The following is a 20,975-nucleotide window of genomic DNA, read 5'->3' as shown; positions in this document are numbered from 1 at the left end:
TTCCTTGGAACCTGAGGAACTTCATAAGGTAATAATTAGTGCTCCATGACTAACTGAGTTTGGCACAGAAATTTCCTTGTGGAGAACCATAATGCTCATAAACCTGTAAAGGCTCTGATAAGTCCTGCAGTCAGAGAGCTTGTTTAATGATGATTTACTTGGCAGATTAGCAAATAGATTTCATCACAGAACTTTAAAAAAAAAAAAAAAAAGCTTCAGAACCCAGTTAAAGAAATACTTTAAATTCTCTCAGACTCTTAGACTCTCTGGACAGAAGGGAAATCCTGTATCAGAGTCTAGAGTCTTGTAGTGGGTAAGTGTGGTTGCCTACCCTCTCCTTAGAAGAGGTTTTTTGCTCAGTGATGCAAATCAACACGTGAGCTCTAATTCCCCTTCTTTTTTTCCTGTGGCCTAGTGGATGAAGATGCCCTTCACATCCCGTTCACCATCATGGGAATGGACGCAAGAGGGGTGATGTGCAGGGGGCTGGAGACGGAGGCCCAAGGTGATGCCTGTGAGAACTCACCCCTGTGGCCTTCTGCTTAGTGTAGGCGTACTTGTCCCGAGTCAGTCTTTCAAAACGGTAGGTGGGGGCGAACGTGATTTCTTCCTCCTCTGAAAACCAAACAAAACCCTGGTTTCTGCTTTGACTCCCCAAGTCTCACATAGGTGACATTTCTGTCTTCTTCAGGCATAGTCCTTCCCCTCCCCACTGAGGATATTCAGGGAAAAAAAGGAGACAGCAATGGCTGGAAGGGGCCCAGGAGCAGAGGGACACACAGTTCTTACCAAAATGCAGGAAGACCTTCTGCTCCTTCCTCTCCATGAGTAGCTGGTCGTGTGACAGGAGGTCTGTGTACTGCTGCTGCTTGATCTTCTGGACGATGGCTTCCGCCTCCTGGAGCAAGGACACGGCCAGACCCCCAGTGAGACCCCCCCACCCCCGCCGACATTCAAGAGGCCCATTGCCTGGGACCCAGAGCCCCAGAGGCTGCACCAGACCCTGGTCCCGGGGCTGCCCGGCTGGGGCGTCTTAGCACTCAACTGTTTTATAAGGAAAACCCTGCAAAAGTCATCAAACATCAAACTTGTACCTGATAGTACAAGTTTTGGCTGGTCTAGATTTGCAGAGGAACCTTTTACTTTTGCTCTGACCTCTAGTACTATTCTTATGAACACCCCACGAGCAGGTAGCTATTTCTATTGCTCTCTGTGGGAACTGAGGCAGCTTGCTGTGAGGCCAGGGAAGGATCTGAAATCCCAGCCCCCTCAATCTGTGGGCATCGGCAGGGGACACTGGTGCCCTGGACCCCGCGGTCTGCCCTCTGCTCTGGTAAACGCCCTTAGCAGACCTCCTGCTGAGGGAACAGCCCCCACAGCCCCACAGACCGTGAAAGGTTGGGATTTGTGGGGTCCCTGTCCAGCTCTCTCACATACACTGCAGGGAGCCTCTAGCGAGGGAGGGAGTGGTGGGGAGGCAGGAGGGGCACCAATGGCCCTAAGCTCTTCTTCCTTGGTCTCTGCATAGCAGCTGAGGCAGCAGGAGTGAGCGGCAGGCTGCTCAGGGAAACAGGAGGGAAGGGAAATGAGAAGGTCTGGGTTCCAGCCCAACTGTCTGTGATCGGCAGCCAACCCCAGGCCATTCCTTAGGCTGTCTGTGTCCCAGGGTTCTCGCCCCTCGGTTTCTGCCGTCCTCCTTTCTCCCCACACAGGATGCAGAGTGAAGGTTCTATACCGCGGTTGGGGATGTACAATCTATGACCAAGGTCTCTGCATAGACTGCACGGCTCTCCTCCCAGGCCTGTCCACCCTCCCTTCCTGGGAACCCTCTGCTCTCCCCGAGAGAGCAAGGCCGAGTCTGTCACATGGGCCTTCGGACTGCTGCTCGGCGGACCATGCCTGGGCACCTGAAAAAAGCAACGTCTTCCTTAGCTGCCCAGGGACCTGCCATCAAGACAGAAAATTGGGCTGGTCTCCTCGAGTACATGGGGACCAAGTGTGAGCAGAGGTTAACTCTAAAGGCAGGGGTTCTACAACAGAGCAGCATCAGGTCCCAGAGGAGGCATAGTGGCCTCAGTCTGGCTTGGTTTGGGCCCCATGTCCCCATGTCCCGAGCTAACTTGAGGGAGCCTCTGTCCCGTGCAGCCCTTGTCCTGGGCGGGCAGCCCCTTACCCAGGTGGGCAGCTCCACGCGGTAGTTCAGGTCCCCGAGCCAGAAGAGGTGGGTGAAGCGGTGAGTGATGTTGAATGGGCTCAGCTTCTTGTCCCCCAGAGCCAGAAACCGGAGAATGCTCATGTAGTTCTGGTTTCGCCTATTTCAATGAAGAAGTAGCCGCCTAGCATGGGGTGGCTTGTTCCCTACTTCGCCACCGTGGTGGGACGGCGAAGGGAGCCGGCGGCGGGGAGAGGGGATGGTGGAGATGTGACTCTGGGCCCCTGGCTGCAGCAGACTCCTTCCATGTGCAGGTGGTGCAAAGGGACTTTCAGGTGGAAATGAGGGCACGGGACAGGGGCCCCCAGAGCTTCCACTCAGCAGGGAACTGGCATCACGATTATTCTAGAAAGAGGTCTTCGTGACCAGGCCCAAGGGGCTTTCATCTGTAAGGGTGCCTGGAAGAGGTCTTTCCCTTTAGAAACCATCCAGCAGATCGATGACATAAGAAAGCGTGTGTCCTGTCCTCCCAACAGGATTCACCCACATGAGCGGTGGCTCTTGTGCCATCGGTGCGGGTAAAGCCGGGGCTGCACATGGCTGTGGCATTTGGGGAGGTGAGGTATCTCTGGGCAGATGAACCTGTTACGTGCTCTCGGGCAGGGGGCTCCATTACCTGAGTTTCTTCTCGCTTCCGGAAGTCAAGTGGCTGTTGACAAATCCCAAGGAGGTTCCGTTGAACATAAACGACACCCCCACGGCTCCCTTGTTCCCTAAAGGGAAAGGAGAAGCAAGAAGTGAGCACAATAGGCAACCCTGGCCAGGGGCGCGAAATCAAGGTGGAGCACGGTTATTCCTTAAGAGGAGATCGAGAGAAGCGCAACAGCTTCATCTGGAGCGAGACTCAGCAGTGGCAGGGACTCAGGGGGTGGGGGACATTCCTCCAGGACCAGAAGAGAATGGGGTAAATGGCCTGCATCCTTGGGAGTCCTCCACGGGGGAAGGATGGAGGCTGCTGGTCTAAGTCATCCTGTTGTCCCCCTCTTGAGGTCTCATCAGTTACCCCACAGGCCAAGCAGGCAAGACCACTGAAAGCAGCCAGAAGCGTGGGGAAGACTTAGACAAGGGAGCCCAGGGCTGGGTGGGCTAAAGTCCCTCCAGCTAACCAGGCTCCTGGTGGGACCAAAACCCCCCACTGAGACCACCTCTCAGATTCTGAGTTTCAACCTATTCTAGACTAGTGGCTCTCCAAGTGTGTTCCCCAAACAGCCACAGCAGCACCTGGGAACGGTTGGGAGGGCAAGTTCTCAGGCCCTACCCTGGACCTGCCGAATCAGAAATTATGGAGGTGGGGCCCAGGAATGTGGGTGAAACAAGCCCTCCAGGTCAGGGGTAGGCAAACGCTGGCCCGATGCCAGGTGAAGATGATTTTTACATTTTTAAATAGTTGGGGGGAAAAATCAAAAGAAGGTTTTGTGACACATTACAACGGTATGAAATTCAAATAAGAGCCCATAAATAACATTTTATTGGATCAGTTACGCCCACAGAGTTAAGTGGTTGCAAGAGAGGCTGCATGACCTATAGAGCCTGAACTATTTCCTGGCTGGCCTTCTAGAGACAAAATTTGGCAGCCCCTGCTCGAGGACATTCTGACACACACAGAAGTCTGAGAGCCTGCTCTGGTCAACAGCTTGAGCATATGCACTGGGCACTTGAAATGTGGCCGGTCCAAACAGAGGAGGGCTCTAAGCATACAAATGCACCAGAGTTATGCCTCAGTAAGAAAAACAGAATGTAAAATAGTTAATAATTTTTATACTGAACACCTACTGAAACTGTAATCTTGAATAAATGATGTTTGATTAAATGTTAGGAAAGGACCTCAAAAATCATCCATTTTCCCTCCTCGGTCATCCAAGCTCCCTCCTTGGGACTGGGGCCCCTACCCATGATGGGTGGTCCTGCTCCCCTGTCCTGGGGCGGGGGGAAGGGGCCTCACCTTTTGGCTTTCTCCACACCCTACAATATGACTTCAGTATAAATCCCTGCCCACCACTTTGCCACTGGGCCTGGGACAAGTTAAGGAACATCGCTGATGCCTCCAGCATCTTGTCTGTGAGTGGGGCCAACAATGGTCCTTGCCCTCCCACCCCCATGGGGCATTTCTAGTAAATGGGATAATCTCACAGAGCATTTAGCTCTCAGTGGTACACATGTATGTTCTCAAGGTCTTGGCTTTTCTAGGGATGATGTCCACCAGCATAAGCCAACCAGCGTTCACTGGGCTCTGTCCCATGTTAACCATGGCTGGGAGCCATTTGGAGGGAGAAGAGAGGAAGAGGGCAGCCCCAGGATGGGGCGAAGGGAGGAGCAGGTACATGGGATGTGAGCGGGCTGCTGTCTGCATAGTCACTTGTCCAGTGCCTAGCACCATGCAGGGGCGGCGGGGGACACACGGTCAGCTCGGTCACAATGTCACGATGAATAAGAGCTGGGGGAGCAGCCGGAGGTGAGGTCTGGCTGTGGGGTGGTTTTGTCTTGTACCGGGAGGCCTGAGTACCTTCCATGCTGTTGGAAAGGGGCTGGTGGCAAGCAGGCGGGCAGCCCAGGCAGGCTGCAGCAAGGACAGACAGAGGTTCCTGGGCAGCAGAAGGGTGTGGGCTTTGGCAGGGCAGCTCCCGAGACAGGAAGGAAGAGGGCAAGTGGGTGTGGACGCGGGCAGTTTGCGGTTTGTCAGCAGAAAAGCTGAGAGAGTTCTTCACATTTGACTGTAGCAATTCTTCTGTTTCCTGTTGTCTTGGGGACTCTGTCCTGTCCCTGACTCCAACCACCAGAAACCACTGGCCTCGCCGTCAACCCCGCCCATGGCCTGCGTGGTGCACCTGCCCACACACACTCACAGCCTCGCACACGCGCTCACAGACTCACACATGTGCTCACAGACCTGCACATGGACTCACACACTCACATATGTGCTCACAGACACCTGCACACGCACTCAGACTCACATATACGCTCAGACCTGCACACATACTCACACTCACATATATGCTCAGAGACCTGCACACACACTCAGACTCACATATACGCTCAGACCTGCACACATACTCACACTCACATATATGCTCAGAGACCTGCACACGCACTCAGACTCACATATACGCTCAGACCTGCACATGGACCCACTCACATATATGCTCACAGACATCTGCACATGCACTCAGACTCACATATACGCTCAGAGATCTGCACACGCACTCACACTCACACATGCCCTCAGACAGACCTGTACACACACTCACATACAGACCCACACATGGGCTCAGACAGATCTGAACACGGACTCACACAGACTCGCATGTACACTCAGACGCAAAGCCACACGTGCACTTACACCCAGACAGGCTTACACAGAGACCTGCATGTACACAGACACACGTACTTGGATTTGCATATGTAGACTCACACACACACACTCACAGAGTGACACATAAAGACACAAAAGCATTTCCACCCACACCCACACATGCTCACACTCAAGGCACTCCTGCCATCCTCTGCTCTGAGTTCAATTCTCGGAGGTGCCATGATGGGTCCCCCAGCTCCCTGCTAATGCCAGGATTTCCGCATCCAACCTGAGTCGCTCTGGATCTACACCAGGGTTCCCACGGGCCAGATGGAGCCCCCACCTGTGTCTGTAAGCAAAGCTTTCTGGAACACAGCCACTCGCATTCCTGTTCATGCTCTCTGAAGTTCCTTTTGTGTCATGGCACATGGCCCACAAGCCTAAAATATTTACTCTGTAGCCCTTTACAGAGTGTCTGTCAACTCGTGTCCTAGGTCCTTGATTCTCCCGGTGGGGGCCTGCGGGCCAGCAGTGCTGGTGTGGACCCTGGGTGGGTTGAGGCTGGGGGAGCCCACCATCTGGGTCACCCAGGACTGAGGGGAGCCCAGGAAGTGAAACCCAGGGACGTCGCAGTCCACAGGAGTGTAGCCCCCTCGCTGCTCACCCAGCGTGTTGGCGATGCCCGTCTTCACGTTGTCAGTGCAGATGTGACTGATACGGTTCTCATGCTCGGGCTTGGCCAGCACCACAATTCGGATATTCCAGAGGGTGTGGATGGCAATCTGGAGGGGTTGACAACACAGTCACCCTTGGCCAGGGCACAGTGCTTGACCACAGGGCAAGAGATTCCCCCCCCAACGCTGACCCCCAAGATGGGGACCCCATTTGTAATCCCTAAACTTCAGGGGAGCTTCTAAGGATACCCCGCAGATGAAACAAAGTATCTTAAAGATGAGAGCCAGGATAGGCCACATTTCAATGAAGTAAGGGTGATCTACAAGCAGGGGCAAGGACGAGGGAGGGGCCCAGTGATTTTCAGCAACGCCCACAGACCCCCATTAATTTCAGAAGCCGCAGGCACTCCCCTCCAGCCCTGGAAGGTAGTAGTAGTGGTGCTGGGGAGTGACCACAGAGTGCCGCAGGCCTCTCTGGAAGGTGAGAGCTCACAGGCTGAGCCCACCCTTGCCCTGAGATGCTCCTGGCCGGCCTCACAGAGCCCACTGCCCTGGGGTCCCACCCAGTGCCCTGGCCAGCTGCTCACTGTTTTAAAAGTCATGCTGGTGATTTCCTGCAGGGAGTGTTTGAGTATCTCCAGCCACTCCTTCTCTCCCAGGGGATCCTCCTGGGTGCCGATCACATAGATGTCATGGGGGATGTAATCCGCGGAGTCATCCCGTGTCTTTCCCTGCCCCTTGGAGAGAAACCAGGACGTGATCTTCTTGGGAGGGGGGGCGTTACCTTCAACAGCAAAACCCAACACCAAGTGAGTCAAAGGTACATCAGGAGAATTCAAAACACAAGTGGGGGTAAAGTGTGTGGGGCAGGAGGGCCACCCCGTCACGGAAAATCATTCAGGCCACCCCACGAAATGCCAGAGATGGATAATTAGGTACTATGATTCCCAGGATGTCAGGAAGGGTCAGAGCACAGTTAAGTTTCTCTTTAAAGAGAACGTGAAGTTTCAGACTTGAAGTACCCGAAGATTCCATGCGGTGACTTGAACTAGCTGCGTGAGACTATGAGACGTCAAACACCGTCCTAGCCTTTGAGGCTGACTGAGTAACTGAGACCCTCCTCCAGGAGTTTACAGCCCGTTGGCAAGGACGGCCCAGCAGGCCGACAGGTTTGGGAAACAACGGGGTTTCCTTGCAAAACAGAGATCTCAGCCGCAAACTGAGAGCCGAAGAGACAGGAAGAGTGTGGACACCTCCTCCATTCTCATTTCGAAAAATGAGTCAAAGCAACTTAATGAAGATATAGTGAAGGATTTACTTCTCCTCAGAACACCCCTTCAAGGTTGAGTAAACCTCTCCCCCAGAGAGAAAACCACCTTGGCCATGAACCCAAGTAACCTGACGGCGGCTGCTCTGCTCCCCACTATGGTTCATAGTGGGAGCGAACGCCCTAGGGGCTGGTGGTTTCTGCTTGGGGAGACCCTCCCAGACACCCAGACAGCTCCTTCCGCGCTGTCTTCTGTGTGAAGGCCGCCCCCTCCAGGATGGACTTCACTAGGTCCAGCCAACTCTAAGACCCCCATGCTCACAGAGGGAAAAACAAGGGCAGTGTACCCCTGCGCACGAACCCCAGAGAGTGACAGCTGATGAAATCAGGTGGCCAGCAAGAAACAGGAGAGGACAGAACAGGACAGGGGACCCCAGGAACACCTGGGCATGAGTGCCTGGGGAGATTGGTGGCTTGCAGAATCGGGCTCAGGTGCTCTGATTCACTCTCCCCAAGTAGCAAATTACGTTCTCACTTCCAGACCACTCCTTGCCCCCCCGAAGGGCTGCTGCTCACCCTCTGCCTTGCTGCTGGCTGGCTATCTGCTCTGTGAGAGGGTAGGGGGGCCTGACTCTGCTCTGGACAATGTGGGGTCAGAGGGACACCCAGTTAAAGTCAAGTTTTGGATAAACAACACACAACTATTAGAAAAGGTATGTCCTGTGCAGTAGCCATTGAACTAAAATTCAAATGAACTAGACATCCTGTATCTACTTATTTTTTCTAGTTGAATACTTCCATGAAATAATTATTTAGTATAATTTATATTTAGTGTGATATACTGGTATGTAAATATATATTAGTATATAAGTATTCAGTATATGTTGGTCCAATATATATTTGGTGTATATTTAGCACTTATTTCTAGCTGAATTGTTACACTATTTGCTACAACTTATATTCAGTACATTTATTAGCATAATACAGATCAGTATATAAATACATGTAGTATATATATTTAGCATTATCATTTCTAGCTAGATACCAATCCTCAAAAAACTTTGCTGTTTACATGAAATTCAAATGTAATTGGGCATCATCTCTCTCTTTCTCTCTCAGTACATCTGGCAACTGAACCCAGGGAGTGAGTTCTTTCTTCCAGGCCTGAGGCCCCTTGGAGACCTGCCTAAGGCTGGAAGGTACCCAAGAGCCTCTTCACCTAAAAATCCAGACTGTACCTAGAGCTTTCCAGTTTAGACAGGCAAAGTAACCCAGCCCAGCTGCTACTGCAGTATGAGAATCCCAGAGCTCACTTTTCTTAATCATTGTCTCAGCAAAAGTATAGAATTCCCTAGAAAGGAGGCTGTGTAGATACGCTGGGAGGGGGGTATTGGGAGGAAGACAGACGCCCCCACCCACCCATTTGCAGATGTCAGAGGCAGCAAAGCAGAACCCAAGAGGCAGTGGTGGGAGGGAGTGGGGGGTGGGGCACATATGGACCTACCCATGTTCCAGGTGCCAATGAAGATGGTGATCATGTCTGGCTCCGGCTGCTCCGAATGTTTATTCTTCATCTGCTGGAGAAGCTGGCAGAAGCCTTCTCTCTTCTAGGGATTGAAGGGCAGACAGACTCAGAAAGGCCTCTGCCTCCCTGCACATTACACTTTCAAAGGGCTTGGTCAGCTTCAAGAAAACTGAGAGCAGCGCAAATCAGTACGAACTTGCAGGAGCGCAATCTGGAAAGAGGGTCCGAAGTCTTAAGGAAGTGGCTTCTCTTTGACCTTGACACTCCTCTGAGGATCTGAGGCTAAGAACCACCAGAAACCACACAAAGGCCCAACCATTTTCATGGGGACTGTCGCATGCACTTCAATACCGAAAAAACTAGAAACAACCTTAATGTCCAGTCCTAGGAAGCAAGTTAATAATCGTAGCACAGATCATCCACATGCCAGAATATTGCAGGGTTCACAAGTTTTGATTCAGAAATACCTTCTCAACAAGGACAGATGCCCAAACTATATTGTTAGGAGTAGAAAGCCAGCTCACAAACAGTGTAAATAGCATTATTGCTTTTTTATTAAAAATACAAACAAGGGGCGCACCTGGGTGGCTCAATTGGTTAAGTGTCTGACTTTGGCTCAGGTCATGATCTTGGGGTCCTGGGATTGAGCCCCATGTTGGGCGCCCTGCTCAGCATGGAGTCTGCTTCCTCCTCTCCCTCTACCCCTCTCCTCCACTCATGCTCCCTCGCTCTCTCTCAACTAAATAAAATCCTAAAAAAAAAACCTTTTTGCTTATTTGTATTTATTACTTTTTCACCAATGAGACTAGATTACTTATTTAACTAAAGAAAATTTAGATCAAAGAAACCAAAGAGAAGAGAATACAGGGGGGCGCCTGGGTGGCTCAGGGGGTTAAGCCTCTGCCTTCGGCTCAGGTCATGATCTCAGGGTCCTGGGATCGAGCCCCACATCAGGCTCTCTGTTCAGCAGGGAGCCTGCTTCCCCCCCTCCCTCTGCCTTCCTCTCTGTCTACTTGTGTACTCTCTCTCTGTCAAATAAATAAAAAATAAAATCTTAAAATTAAAAAAAAGGGAAGAGAATACATGAAGGCTGTCAGTCTCCTGAATGGTCTTCACTGGGTTGTCCTGGCTACCCAGGCATACGGGGTGGGGGGATGGGGGGCTGAAGCAGAGCAGCCCTCTCTGAGATGACAGTCAAGGGCAGGCTGACTGAACAAGCACCCACACATTTTAGGTGTACCATATGAAATTAACAAAGTTTTGCGCCTACAGAGATGGCAATTTCATACACTTCAACCTAAAAATTGAAAACCTCAGTTAATCAATCCCCTCTGAAGAAACCTGCTCACAAAGATGTTACAATGACTGTCAACACCGACACCTGGATGGCTCAAAATGCAGTGCCTCAGTTTACTGCCGTGTCTCAATCTTTCTGAGCTGGTAGCAATGGGCAGAGTTGGTGTTTCGATCTATGTCCATGTACCCAGAATGATGTCTGGCCAGAGGTTCCTTTTCTCCACCTCCCCCACCACCTGTCTGGCCCCAGCATCTTTGTTTCTCCCAGCCCCTTCTCTGTCATTCCTCCGAGTCCTGCTCACCCCCACCCCCGGCCAGTTCTGGGCACCGCCTGGCCTCCTGCTGGCCTCCCAACAGCCTCCATTCCCCCACCCCTGCCACATCATCCATGGTACAGGTGAACGAAGGAAGGTTCTGGCACTTGGGAGCTGTCCCTGTAAGTCTAAGCTGGGAGCCCTTGTTACCTTGGAGCTTACCATGGAGCTAATGCCTGGTCAGCCAACACCTGATGTGATGAGAGCCCCTTGTGCCCTTCCTGGTGTGAGCCATTTATTAAAGGATAAAGAGTAAGGCCAAGATGGAGGGTCTCGGGCCCTGGTTGGCATGTCAGAGGGGAGTGATCAGATCACAGAGAACACGGCCTCTGGCTATACTGAGACCCAGTGCAATGTCCAAAGACCCTGAGTATTTCCATTGGTCCACACCACCTCCTGCTCCAAGAGCCACTCCTGGTGAGGCATCTCACTCCTGCAGAGTGGGGCAAAAGGTACCCATGGAAGGAGTGCTGGCTGGTATTCAGATTTAAATTTGAGGTGCCCCAGAGGGCTTGTGCCCAGTCCAGAGAGGCTAAAAAGTCTTCCGGTGGGGATCAGGGCTGGATAAGACACAATATAAAGGATGGACCTTCTCGGGGGCAGACAATGTGGCAGAGGCGGTGGAGGATGGAACCGCAGCTGTTCAAATCCCCACTGACCCAGAACGTGTCCCTCAACTTCCCTGAGACTGGTTTTCCCAGGTGGGAAATGGATGGCGAGAATTGAACAAGACAATGGTACAAATTTCTAGGCACAAGCAAGCCTCCAAAGACATGTGTCCCTCACTCCTCTCCTGGCCCATTTAAGTAGTTTTCCTCACTTACTTTGGAGTCAGCAAAAACATATTCTTTCCGCAGGGTCTTCTCCTTCTCTGTTTCCACCAAAATCACCAACTTGTTCAGGAACTTCTGAGACTTGATGAGCTGTAGGACTTAAGAGCAATGAAAGTTCATTTACTCATTCATTGACTTATCACCCAATATGTAGTCTATGCTATATTCTGGCACTTGATCATCAACAATCCTGACTTCCCACCCCCAGGAGAGGACCCAATTTGTGCCTGGTATCCTAGATCCCTTTGCTCCTGGCTGTATTTCCAGAGAAGGGCTCATGCTTGGGAAGGGTGGTGCCTGGAAAAAGCAAGAGGTAGCCTGGCCAGAGCAGCAAGAATTTCATTTTCCTGTCTCTCTCCCTCGCTTTCTTTCTCTCCTCCTCCCCCCTACCTCCATTCCTTCCTTTTTCTTCCTTCCTTCTTTTGCTTTGCTTTTAGTTCATATCTAAATCAAAATTGTTTACTTCTATCAACACTCAGGGCTCAAGCTAGTCTACAAGATTTTTTTTTACAAACAATAGTATCACCCCAGTTCCACCTCTCTCCAATGTCCTTCTACCTATAGGCAATTATGTTTAACTCGTCTCCCCTCTCATCACCCGCTCCTCCTACCAATATATAATTTCAGTCTCCCCATCATCTTCCAGTAATAATATCATCATTTTGGTCAGGTAATTATTCAGTGTGCTATGATTATGGAAATGCCACTGACAGATAAGCCTCAATTGCTTCTCCTTTCCTACACAACTTTCGTTTTTTCCTGGAGTTAGTAATTGCCATGCTTTTACATTGGTCCTATCTTAGCTTATAACTCTTTTTTCTGTGTAATCTAGCACTTTCATCAGTTTTACCATCCTGAGGAAGCCTCTCCCAGAGCCTCTGGGTCCTCTCTTCTCTGGACTGGTGACCCTTAAGTCTCATGCACAGCCATTACCTTAAGGACTTCCCTCTTCATCATTCAGGAATTCACCTCTCGTACTGGATCCAATTTCTCAGATATCATGTCTTCTTCTTTCTTGTTTAATGCCCACATTTTGGTAAAGCAACATCTCTAGTAGTTTTCCAAGAAAGGGAAATGGATAACAGATTCTGGAGGCCTTGCAGGCCTGAAAACCCTATCCACACACCTCACTGACAGTTTGAAATAATTTTCCTCAGGATCCTTCCTTAGGAAAACTTGCCCCATCTCTACTTTTTGGCACTGCCACTAAGAAACTCAATGCCATTTTAATCTACCTGTCTGCATAAGAGTTAACCTGGAAAGCCTGACTGTCATCCTTGGAAAAGATGCTTATCAGGTGGTTGTTGGTTAGCATCTGGGAATTTGGATTTGGGGAGGGTCCCCAGCGTCTCCTGAACTGATAAGAGCAGCTGATTATCCCTAAAACTGTCTATATAAACAGTGTGGTTTATGTTGAACACCTGCTTTCCTCCTGGAAGTCTGGAATTTCAGTATGTGCCATGCAGAGGGTGCCAATGTGACCAGTCCCCGTGAAGAACGCTGGGTGCTGACTCTCTAATGAGCTTCCCTGGTCGACAACATTTCGCATGTGCTCTCACAACTCATTGAGGGAGCAATTAGGCATGCCCCGTGTGACTGCACTGGGAGAGGTCTCCTGGAAGCCTGTGCTTGATTTCCCCATGGGCCTTTCTTTTTGCTGATTTTGCTTCACATCCTTTCACTGTAATACATCATAGCTGCACGACTTTATGCCGAGTCCTGGGAGTTCTTGGTGAATCGCTGAGATAGTCTTGGGGAGCCCTGACACAGTCTGTAATCTATCTTTTGAAGATCTTAGGATCTTTTCTTTGACTCCAGTGTTGTTAAGACTTTCCAGTGTTGTGTGTGCCTCACAGTGGAACAATTTTCTTCTGTTTTGCTGGGCACTTTGTGGGCCAGTTTCAACTTGGAAACTGGTGTTTGGTTCTGAGTTTCTCTCATTGTTTCCATTTTCTCTTACTGCCTTATTTTGGTATTGGATGTCTTAGACTGGTCTAATTTTAAATAATCTCTTCTCTCCTATTCTCCCTCTCTTTATCCTTTTGTTGTACCATCTGGAACCTTTCCTCAACTTTATCTTGTCACCCTTCCCTTCTGTTTTTGTTTTTAAAAAATTTCTGCAGCAATGTTTTAATTTCCCCTTCCCTACCTTCTTCTTCTTGCCTTTCTTCCTTCCTCCTTCTTCATTTTTATTTTGTTCTCTGAATGCTCCTTTTAAAATAGCATTCTGTTCTTGTTTCATGGTCCAATTTCTTTTAACCTGCATAATTTGCTCCTTCCATTTTTTTTTGTCTGTTTCTTTTTTTGTCTTGAGCCTCACTACCCCTCCCAGGCTTCCCTTCAATGTCTGGTGATTCTTGGCTATGTGTTCCAACAGTGACAGTGGGGATCTGTCAAGCGACGCTTCTGTGATGGGTGGTCTCATGGGCTGACTCACAGGGAAACCCCCGGGCTGGTCACGTGCTCCAGAGAAGACTTTTCCAACCTCTCGCCTGCAGGGTGTAGGCCTGGCTGGCAGCATCCTGGCTGGGCAGTGATGAAGGTTATGGTATGAACCTTCAGAAGTAACCATTATTTAGTCCTGTTTCCAGTGGGTTCCTCTGTCCTTACCAGGCCTGGTGTCCCCCCAGCCCTTTACCTTCTCCAGAAAACTAACATCCTTGAGTCTAATGAGTGAGGGGAAGTAGAGGGCAGGTTGAGAGGAGTGAGAAAGATCTGGTGGGTCTCTTTTAAAACAGATTTTCGTCCAATCCTGATGTTTATAATCTCACCTTCGCCACTTCTAGGGGCCCCTGACAGTATCAATTCCTGTACCCCTTGTGGGTTCTGCAGTATGAGTCAGGTGTCTCAATTTTTCCTACTACAATGCTTAACATTGAGCCTTTTGGGTTCCTTTAAGTTGGTTATCATTATCCATCTGCTTTTCAGCACTTAGAATTTTGCTGCCCTCTCACTCTCTTGGTTCCTGTGAGTTTTGGTTTTAGGAGGGGAACTGATAAGCGTGTATGTTCAACCGCCATCTTGACTGGAAATCTTACCCAAGGGAAATTGCGGATGTCCTCTGTGCTCAGTAATCCCATCAGCCTTGTCAGCAGCAGTAAATAACCCATGGTGTGATTCCTACTGCTGCCCACCCGGATGCCCTGAGACTCTCCCCAGTCTGCTACTATGAGGCCATGTCTCCTTCCTTCTGAACTTCTGTTTTTCCCTTGACCCGCATTTGTAGGATTGTGAGGCTGCTTCCAAGATGTGATATCGTGCTTGATCAGGATTAGTATTCTTTCAGGGCTGGGTAGGGCCCCCTGGCCCCCACACCCAGCTAAATAAAACTAGAAGCTCTGTGGCTCTTTTCCTTGTGACTCTCCATCTCACCCATGAGCGGGTATGAGCCGTCAAACCTTCAAAACGTTCCCAATACCCATCTTTCCCCACCTCAAGCCACTACCACCTCTTGCCTGGTGACTGCAAAGGCCTCCTAATTGATCTGTCTCCCCACTCCCTGCCATAATTTTTTCTCAGCACAGTGGCCAGAGTTCATTTTAAAGTGGGATCATACCACTGCCTTGTTTAAAATCTCCTAACAGTGGTTCACTGCACTTAGAACATCCTCAGGGCTCACCAAGCCCAGGGCAGGTGCCCAATCTCTACATCTATGCTCCAGCCACTCGAGGCTCACTCCCATGAGAAGCCTGCCCCAATCTCAGAACCTCTGCCCAAGGGTTTTTCTGTGGTTTTGCGTGGCTAGCATCTTCCCAATAGGCAGATGCCGGCTCCAATGGCAGTCCTCCATCACTGTCCTAACATCCTCTCTACATTCCCAGCCTAGAGCTCCTCACTCCCTGACACTTTCCTGGCTCACGTTATCTGTGTACTTGGTTATTTTCTCCTTGACTCTTACTTGCACGGAACCTCCCCGAGAGCCAGGACCCCTCCTGGCTCGTTGGTCTTTGCATCCCCAGGGCCTGGCACGTCGTAACCGCTCAGTGAGTGAATATGTTATGATTTCCTCATACAGCCACTGGCTTTTCTTCCGCATAGAAGACCTCAATGCCAAGCTATTCAAGAACATGGGGACAGGAGCAGGGAAAGGAACTCCCAACACCTGCTATCAAAGATTTCCTCCAGATGATCAGCACTTACAGTAACCATGATTGGAAACTGATTGTGCCAGGACGGGCTAACGGCATGCCTATGTCACCAGTGCTCATGAGGACCCTATAGAAATCCATCTGATGGATGTGGACACAGGGGCTCTGAATAGTTAAGTCACTAATTTAAGGTCACACCATGATCAAGCTGTGAAGGCAGTGTGGGAATCCAGTTTACCCAGAGCCCCTTGCTGCAGAAGCACACTGCCTCCAAGAATGGCTATAAAGAGGGCACCCTGCTCAGTTGGTTAGGCGACTGCCTTTGGCTCAGGTCATGATCCTGGAGTCCTGCGATCAAGTCCTGCTCCGTGGGGAGTCTGCTTCTCCCTCTGACCCTCTTCCTTCTCACGTTCTCTCTCTCTCGCATTCTCTCAAATAAATAAATAAAATCTTAAAAAAAAAAAAAGAGGGCACCCAAACATACGGCCACTTGGACTATGTTTCTGCATTGGCCTTGAATTCATTTGTTCATTCATTCATTCATGGATTCACTCGGTATGTACTGACCAGTCACATACTGTACCCAAGTGCTGTTCTAGACTCTGGGGACTGATTTAGCAGATAACAAAAAAGATCCACTTCCTGGCCTCTGTGGAGGCCCCATGTTTTTGGTGGGGAGAGCTGGGGATTTATGAGCAACATTGCAAGCGCCTTAGTCCATCGGCAGTCCTTGAGTATGCACCTGCTGAATACTAGGTCCCGTGCTAGGTCTACAGATTGCAGAGCATGTGAGATCAAAACCCAGACCTCGTGAGGGAGGGGACTTGGGGACAAGTAATTGTCTCCTGATGTGACCGAGGCCATGGCAGAGGGTGAGCTGGGCTCCACAGCCTGGAGGGAGGACAGGAAGCAGGTGGGTGTCGCCTGCAGAGTCTGGGTTGGCAGGATCTGGGCATCCACACTTCTCTTTTTAGGGGCTCGTGAACCCTCACTGTACAGTGTCAGTGTATCTCGACTCAAGCTGGGATCTCTCAGGGCACCTCTTCTCCAGCTTGGCTCTTTCACCCGTCCCTGATCTGATGGCAACTTTCACACCGTCCAGAATTCACCCTCCAGGCAGTCAACCCATCATCATTGTTGTCCATTCCATAGAACATCTCCAACTTTTACTTTGGCATTCAGGGCCCTGTCCACATCTGGGACCCCATGCTCCGCTGCTCCTCCCTTTAGAGCCACAAGGGACATGGGATTTCCCTAACAACTCTGCTCCAGCACAGGCCATTCTCAGTCCCAGGGCCCTCCCCTATTTTATGCTTGGTGAACTCCTATTCATCCTTCAAAGCCCTAGACAGAGCCATCTGTGGTATAAAGCCTCCCTACACACCCCACAACAGAGCTAATCAATCCTCCTTCTGGGCCAACCTCCCATCTGACACACAGTCTAATACATGCTCATAGGTTGACTCTTCCTTCTACAACACTACATCTCTGGAGGGCTCTAACTTAGGGTTGGTCTGTGGAAAATACTCCAAAGAGAAAACGTCCATTGAATTAAACTGGCAAGGGTTCACAGTGCTTCCCAGTACCCGGGAAGGATTTCTTGCAGTTCAGAAACCTTGAGCACTCTCTCTCCTCATCCTCGGCTTTGGTTTCCTCTTCCACCCCTTTCGGCTATAACTCATTCTGTGTGTGACGGGTGAGAGGAAAGCATGGCTCTAAGTGGATCACTCTCAACACACCATCTCTTGGCACGATGTGGCAGTGGATGAGGCAGCCGTCTCAACACTGACCTCAACTATGCATCAACAGGACAGCTGGTCACTCTCCAGGGTCTACGGACTTCATTTCCTGGTCTCTCCTCACTGTTCTGTGCTGCCTTAGCTTGGAAGGATCATTACAGCAATGATGGTGTTTAATTGAGCACCTACCACCTACTGTGAAGTTTATCTATTTAAGACTCAGGGCTGCCATGACAAGAGTCGTCAACACCCTTTTGACAAGAGTACACTGAGCATCAGAGACATCTGGGCTCTAGACCAGGGTCATAAGCGGCCAAGCTGGGATATGAGACTAGACTCTTAACTGCCTCCCTGTGCTATCTACACTCTTCCTCTCCCTGCACCCCACCTCCTGCATGGGGCTAGTCCCCAGACTCCCTCTCCACCTGCTGCCCTGAGAGCATCCCTCAGACTCTGGGGCCACCGCACAGATGGGACTTGGCAGCAAGAGGCTGCAAGATGGGCCAGGCCCCTGTGGTGGTAGACCTCCAGCCGCTGCTCTCTGCCTGGCACTCTGCCAGGGGTCAGTGCTGGCGCAGGACACAGAGGGGGTGCTCTCATATGCACTAGCTCATCTACTTCTCACGACAAGCCTAGGAGAAATCCATTATGATGATGATTCCCATTTCACAGATGAGGAAAATGAGGCCCGGAGAGCTTAAGTAACTGGGCCAACATGATCCTGCAAGCCAGTGGCAGAGCCTACGTCTGAACCGGGCAACCCAGCTATGAGGGCTACCTGCACGCTTATCCCTGTCTTGTGAGGCCCAAAGCTGGCACTGAGTATCTGGTCTCCCTTCCCGCCCCTCTGGAGGTCCAGCCATTTGTAGGCCTCGGCTGTCAAGCCAGTAACTGCCATCTCAACAGACAGCCCAGATCCAGTGTTCCTGACAGACTGAGGCTGGGGCATGTGAATCCAGTGACTGTAGGGGGGCTCCTAGTGGGGAGGTGTATAGTCACAGAGAACAGCCCCCCAGGGCCAAGCCTTTAAGCTCACTTCCCCAGGGTCTGGTGGAAGGAGGAGAAACCTACGGGAAGGCCTCAAGAAGGAGGGGTGCGTGAGGTGGGCCTCAGAACTGGCTCGGGGTTCCATAGACAGGGTGAGGGGAGGCGGTGAGAGCCTAGCGCAGGGGTGGATGTAGCTGGCAGGACTCCTCCTCCGGCTGTTCTGAGATGAGCCAGTCCACGAGAAGCAGTACAGCAAGACAAGAGCGCCATGGTGGCAGGGGTCTTACTCTTGTTGTGGGGGTAGAACTTGTCCTCGGAACCGTCCTTGCCCTTCTTCATTATCAGCTTCCCAGACTCAACATCGACTTTAAGCTGCAGTTTCTGAGGGATCCCCAGGGACTCCGACTTGACCTGCAAGGAAGAGTGGGGAGGGGAGACATGGTCATCCTCGCTCTGGGCGGGCTCCGGGGGCCGGCCTGGGAGTCCCCTGCCTATGTGGCCGGGCGGCCCCTGGCCAGTCCAGCCCTGGCATCCCAGGTGGTGCCATCGGACTTCAACCTCCGAGCGTCCCTCGCCCCAGAGCCCAAGTCCACGTTTCTACGGGCAGCCCCCCGAGAACCACGAAACTGTGCGAAAGACCCCGGCTATGCCTAGTACGCCCATCGCCTGTTCTGCCAACAGGTTTGGTGCAGGGAGCAGGTGAACTACTGGAGAATAAGTCAGTCTCGCCTCCATGTGACAACATTCACTCATCTGATGTGCCATCGACTTCCCAGCAAGGATGTTAGTAACATTTCAGCTCCTGGGCATTGTTACAGCTAACAATTGAATGTTTACTGATAATAATTAGGAAAGAGACAATTGTCTAGCAGGCGCATTCAGGAGCCGGAGACATAAATATGGAATTATCAAGGCCAGAAAGGCCTTTGGGTGGGGGACATCTTGTCCCGTGTTTCTGAATGTGGGACCAGGGCTGGGCTGCCTACCTACCCCAGGATCTCTGTGGATTATTAAGAAAAACAAATTTCTGGGCCTGAGCTAGGAGGTTCTAACTCAGTCTCTTGGGGAATTCATGGGAATTATATATTTTTCCTACTTCTCCCTTGAGGCACTACTTTGCAGCCAGTTTCAGTGCGGGGGGGTGAGGGGGTGCCACCTGATGTCACTCACTGGGCCCACTTGGAGAAGGATACAGTGTGCAGCATCCTGGGCTGAGAAGCCCTTCTCTGGGGAGCCTCTCCTAAAGGTTCCACAGACCTGTCTGGGTGCCCATTCTCCACAGGCGGCTCTGCCAGCCACCACCCTCAGTGTTGGGCTCCTTGCTAGTGGGCAGCTGAGCCAAAATCTGTCCTTCCACAGGGACAAGAATAGTCCCCAGCCTCCAACTGTGGAACACAAGGGCACAGCCACTTACCTCAAAAGTGACCGGAGGGATGAGGGAGCGCCGGTGGGGAGACTCGGCTCCTTCGTGCAGCAAGGCCTTGACCTGTGGATGTAAACACACAGGGCCCTTCAGGCGGGGAGGGGCAGGGAAGGCAGATTCCTTGGAGGACAGGGTCAAAGGGAGCCTACAGCCTGCACACTTGGGCATTGTCTAAGCAAAGAGAAGGCCAAAAAGAAGCCAAGAGAAGCTGCAGGGTCCCCCAGTACCTTATCTTCAATGGAGGACAGTAGACTTGTCAGTTGGCTGAGCTTGGCCACCATGTTGACTGGATTGGCCTCACCAGGCACCTGGGGAAAAGGACAAGTAAGGACAGCAGTCACAGAGTGTCAGCCACGGACAGGCACTACCTGGGCACTTTCCACACTCCAGCTCATTTTGCCCTCTCTATGGCGTACTATGATAATTCCCCTTTGCAGATAAGGAAATCAGAGCTATCTATAATCACCTCAAGATTATAATGGCGAAAAAGCAAGTCTTCATTTCATCTCTGCTCTTAAACCTGCTTCTCCAACTGCTTCATACCTCATCCACTCAGGTGCTTAAACAAAATTCTAGGATTGGCCTTGATCATGGCCTTTGCTCCCCCTTACCTCAATTCCAGTGCTGCTTCTCCTCTACTTCTAAAATACAGCCGTCTCACTGCCGGAACCTACCACTGGGAGAAAATTATCCAGACTCCTTGCTCTGCCCTCTAAGACTCTATGATAACCCATCATCCCCAGCCACTCCCATCCTCACCTCTGACCTGCCTGTGGCCTTGACCTTACACTCCCTGAGGAATTCCCAGAGACGCGGAAGTCACCAGGGGAAACCACACTAGCAAAAGTAGCCATGAGGGCATCTCTATCAAACCATCCTGCTTTGTTTCTTATCAGTCACCTTGGTCACATATTTGTTCATTGTGTCTTCCCTGCTAGAACATGAGCCCTGTGAGAAGTGGGACTGTGAGGATGGTGTTCAGTGCTGTGACCTGGGTGCTCGGAACAGCGCCTGGCCAAGAAGGTGCTCAGTCAAGTTCAACCCATACAGGAGTCCCAGAGAGCCAAAGTTACTCGTCTGAGGACACATAGCTGGTGAACGGCAGAGCAGGACTTGAATCCGTGACCGTCTGGAGACCCGGTCCACAGTCTCAAGCATTTACTCCCAGAACCAATATTTACAAAGCATCTACTCTGTGCCAGGTGAGTGGTCACACATGTGGAATTAAGGACACCATCCCTGCCTTTCAGAAGTTGGAGGATAAAATCAGACACGTGTGTGGAACAGAAAGAGGGTTCTCGCCAACCCCATGAAGTCCCTTTGCCCCA

General features: G+C 51.0%; 1 protein-coding gene across 2 annotated transcripts in view; it reads right to left on the bottom strand.

Annotated features, from left to right (window-relative positions):
- The window catches only part of INPP5D (inositol polyphosphate-5-phosphatase D), a 113,137-nt gene that overhangs the window by 25,138 nt on the left and 67,024 nt on the right, over positions 1 to 20,975 (bottom strand). For both annotated transcript variants that reach the window (XM_046018780.1, XM_046018781.1), the window contains 11 exons: positions 19,875 to 19,955; positions 19,639 to 19,710; positions 18,512 to 18,635; positions 11,402 to 11,508; positions 8,947 to 9,049; positions 6,763 to 6,959; positions 6,166 to 6,283; positions 2,829 to 2,925; positions 2,174 to 2,312; positions 790 to 898; positions 527 to 615 (listed from right to left, as the gene is read on the bottom strand). In XM_046018780.1, coding sequence (XP_045874736.1) covers positions 527 to 615; positions 790 to 898; positions 2,174 to 2,312; positions 2,829 to 2,925; positions 6,166 to 6,283; positions 6,763 to 6,959; positions 8,947 to 9,049; positions 11,402 to 11,508; positions 18,512 to 18,635; positions 19,639 to 19,710; positions 19,875 to 19,955 — 1,236 coding nt within the window. The remainder of the gene's footprint in view (positions 1 to 526; positions 616 to 789; positions 899 to 2,173; positions 2,313 to 2,828; positions 2,926 to 6,165; positions 6,284 to 6,762; positions 6,960 to 8,946; positions 9,050 to 11,401; positions 11,509 to 18,511; positions 18,636 to 19,638; positions 19,711 to 19,874; positions 19,956 to 20,975) is intronic.

Source organism: Meles meles, chromosome 9, assembly GCF_922984935.1.
Source record: "Meles meles chromosome 9, mMelMel3.1 paternal haplotype, whole genome shotgun sequence".
Taxonomy (NCBI): Eukaryota; Metazoa; Chordata; class Mammalia; order Carnivora; family Mustelidae; genus Meles; species Meles meles.
Note: the sequence above shows the minus strand (reverse complement) of the source record. Positions and strands in the feature narration are given on the sequence as shown.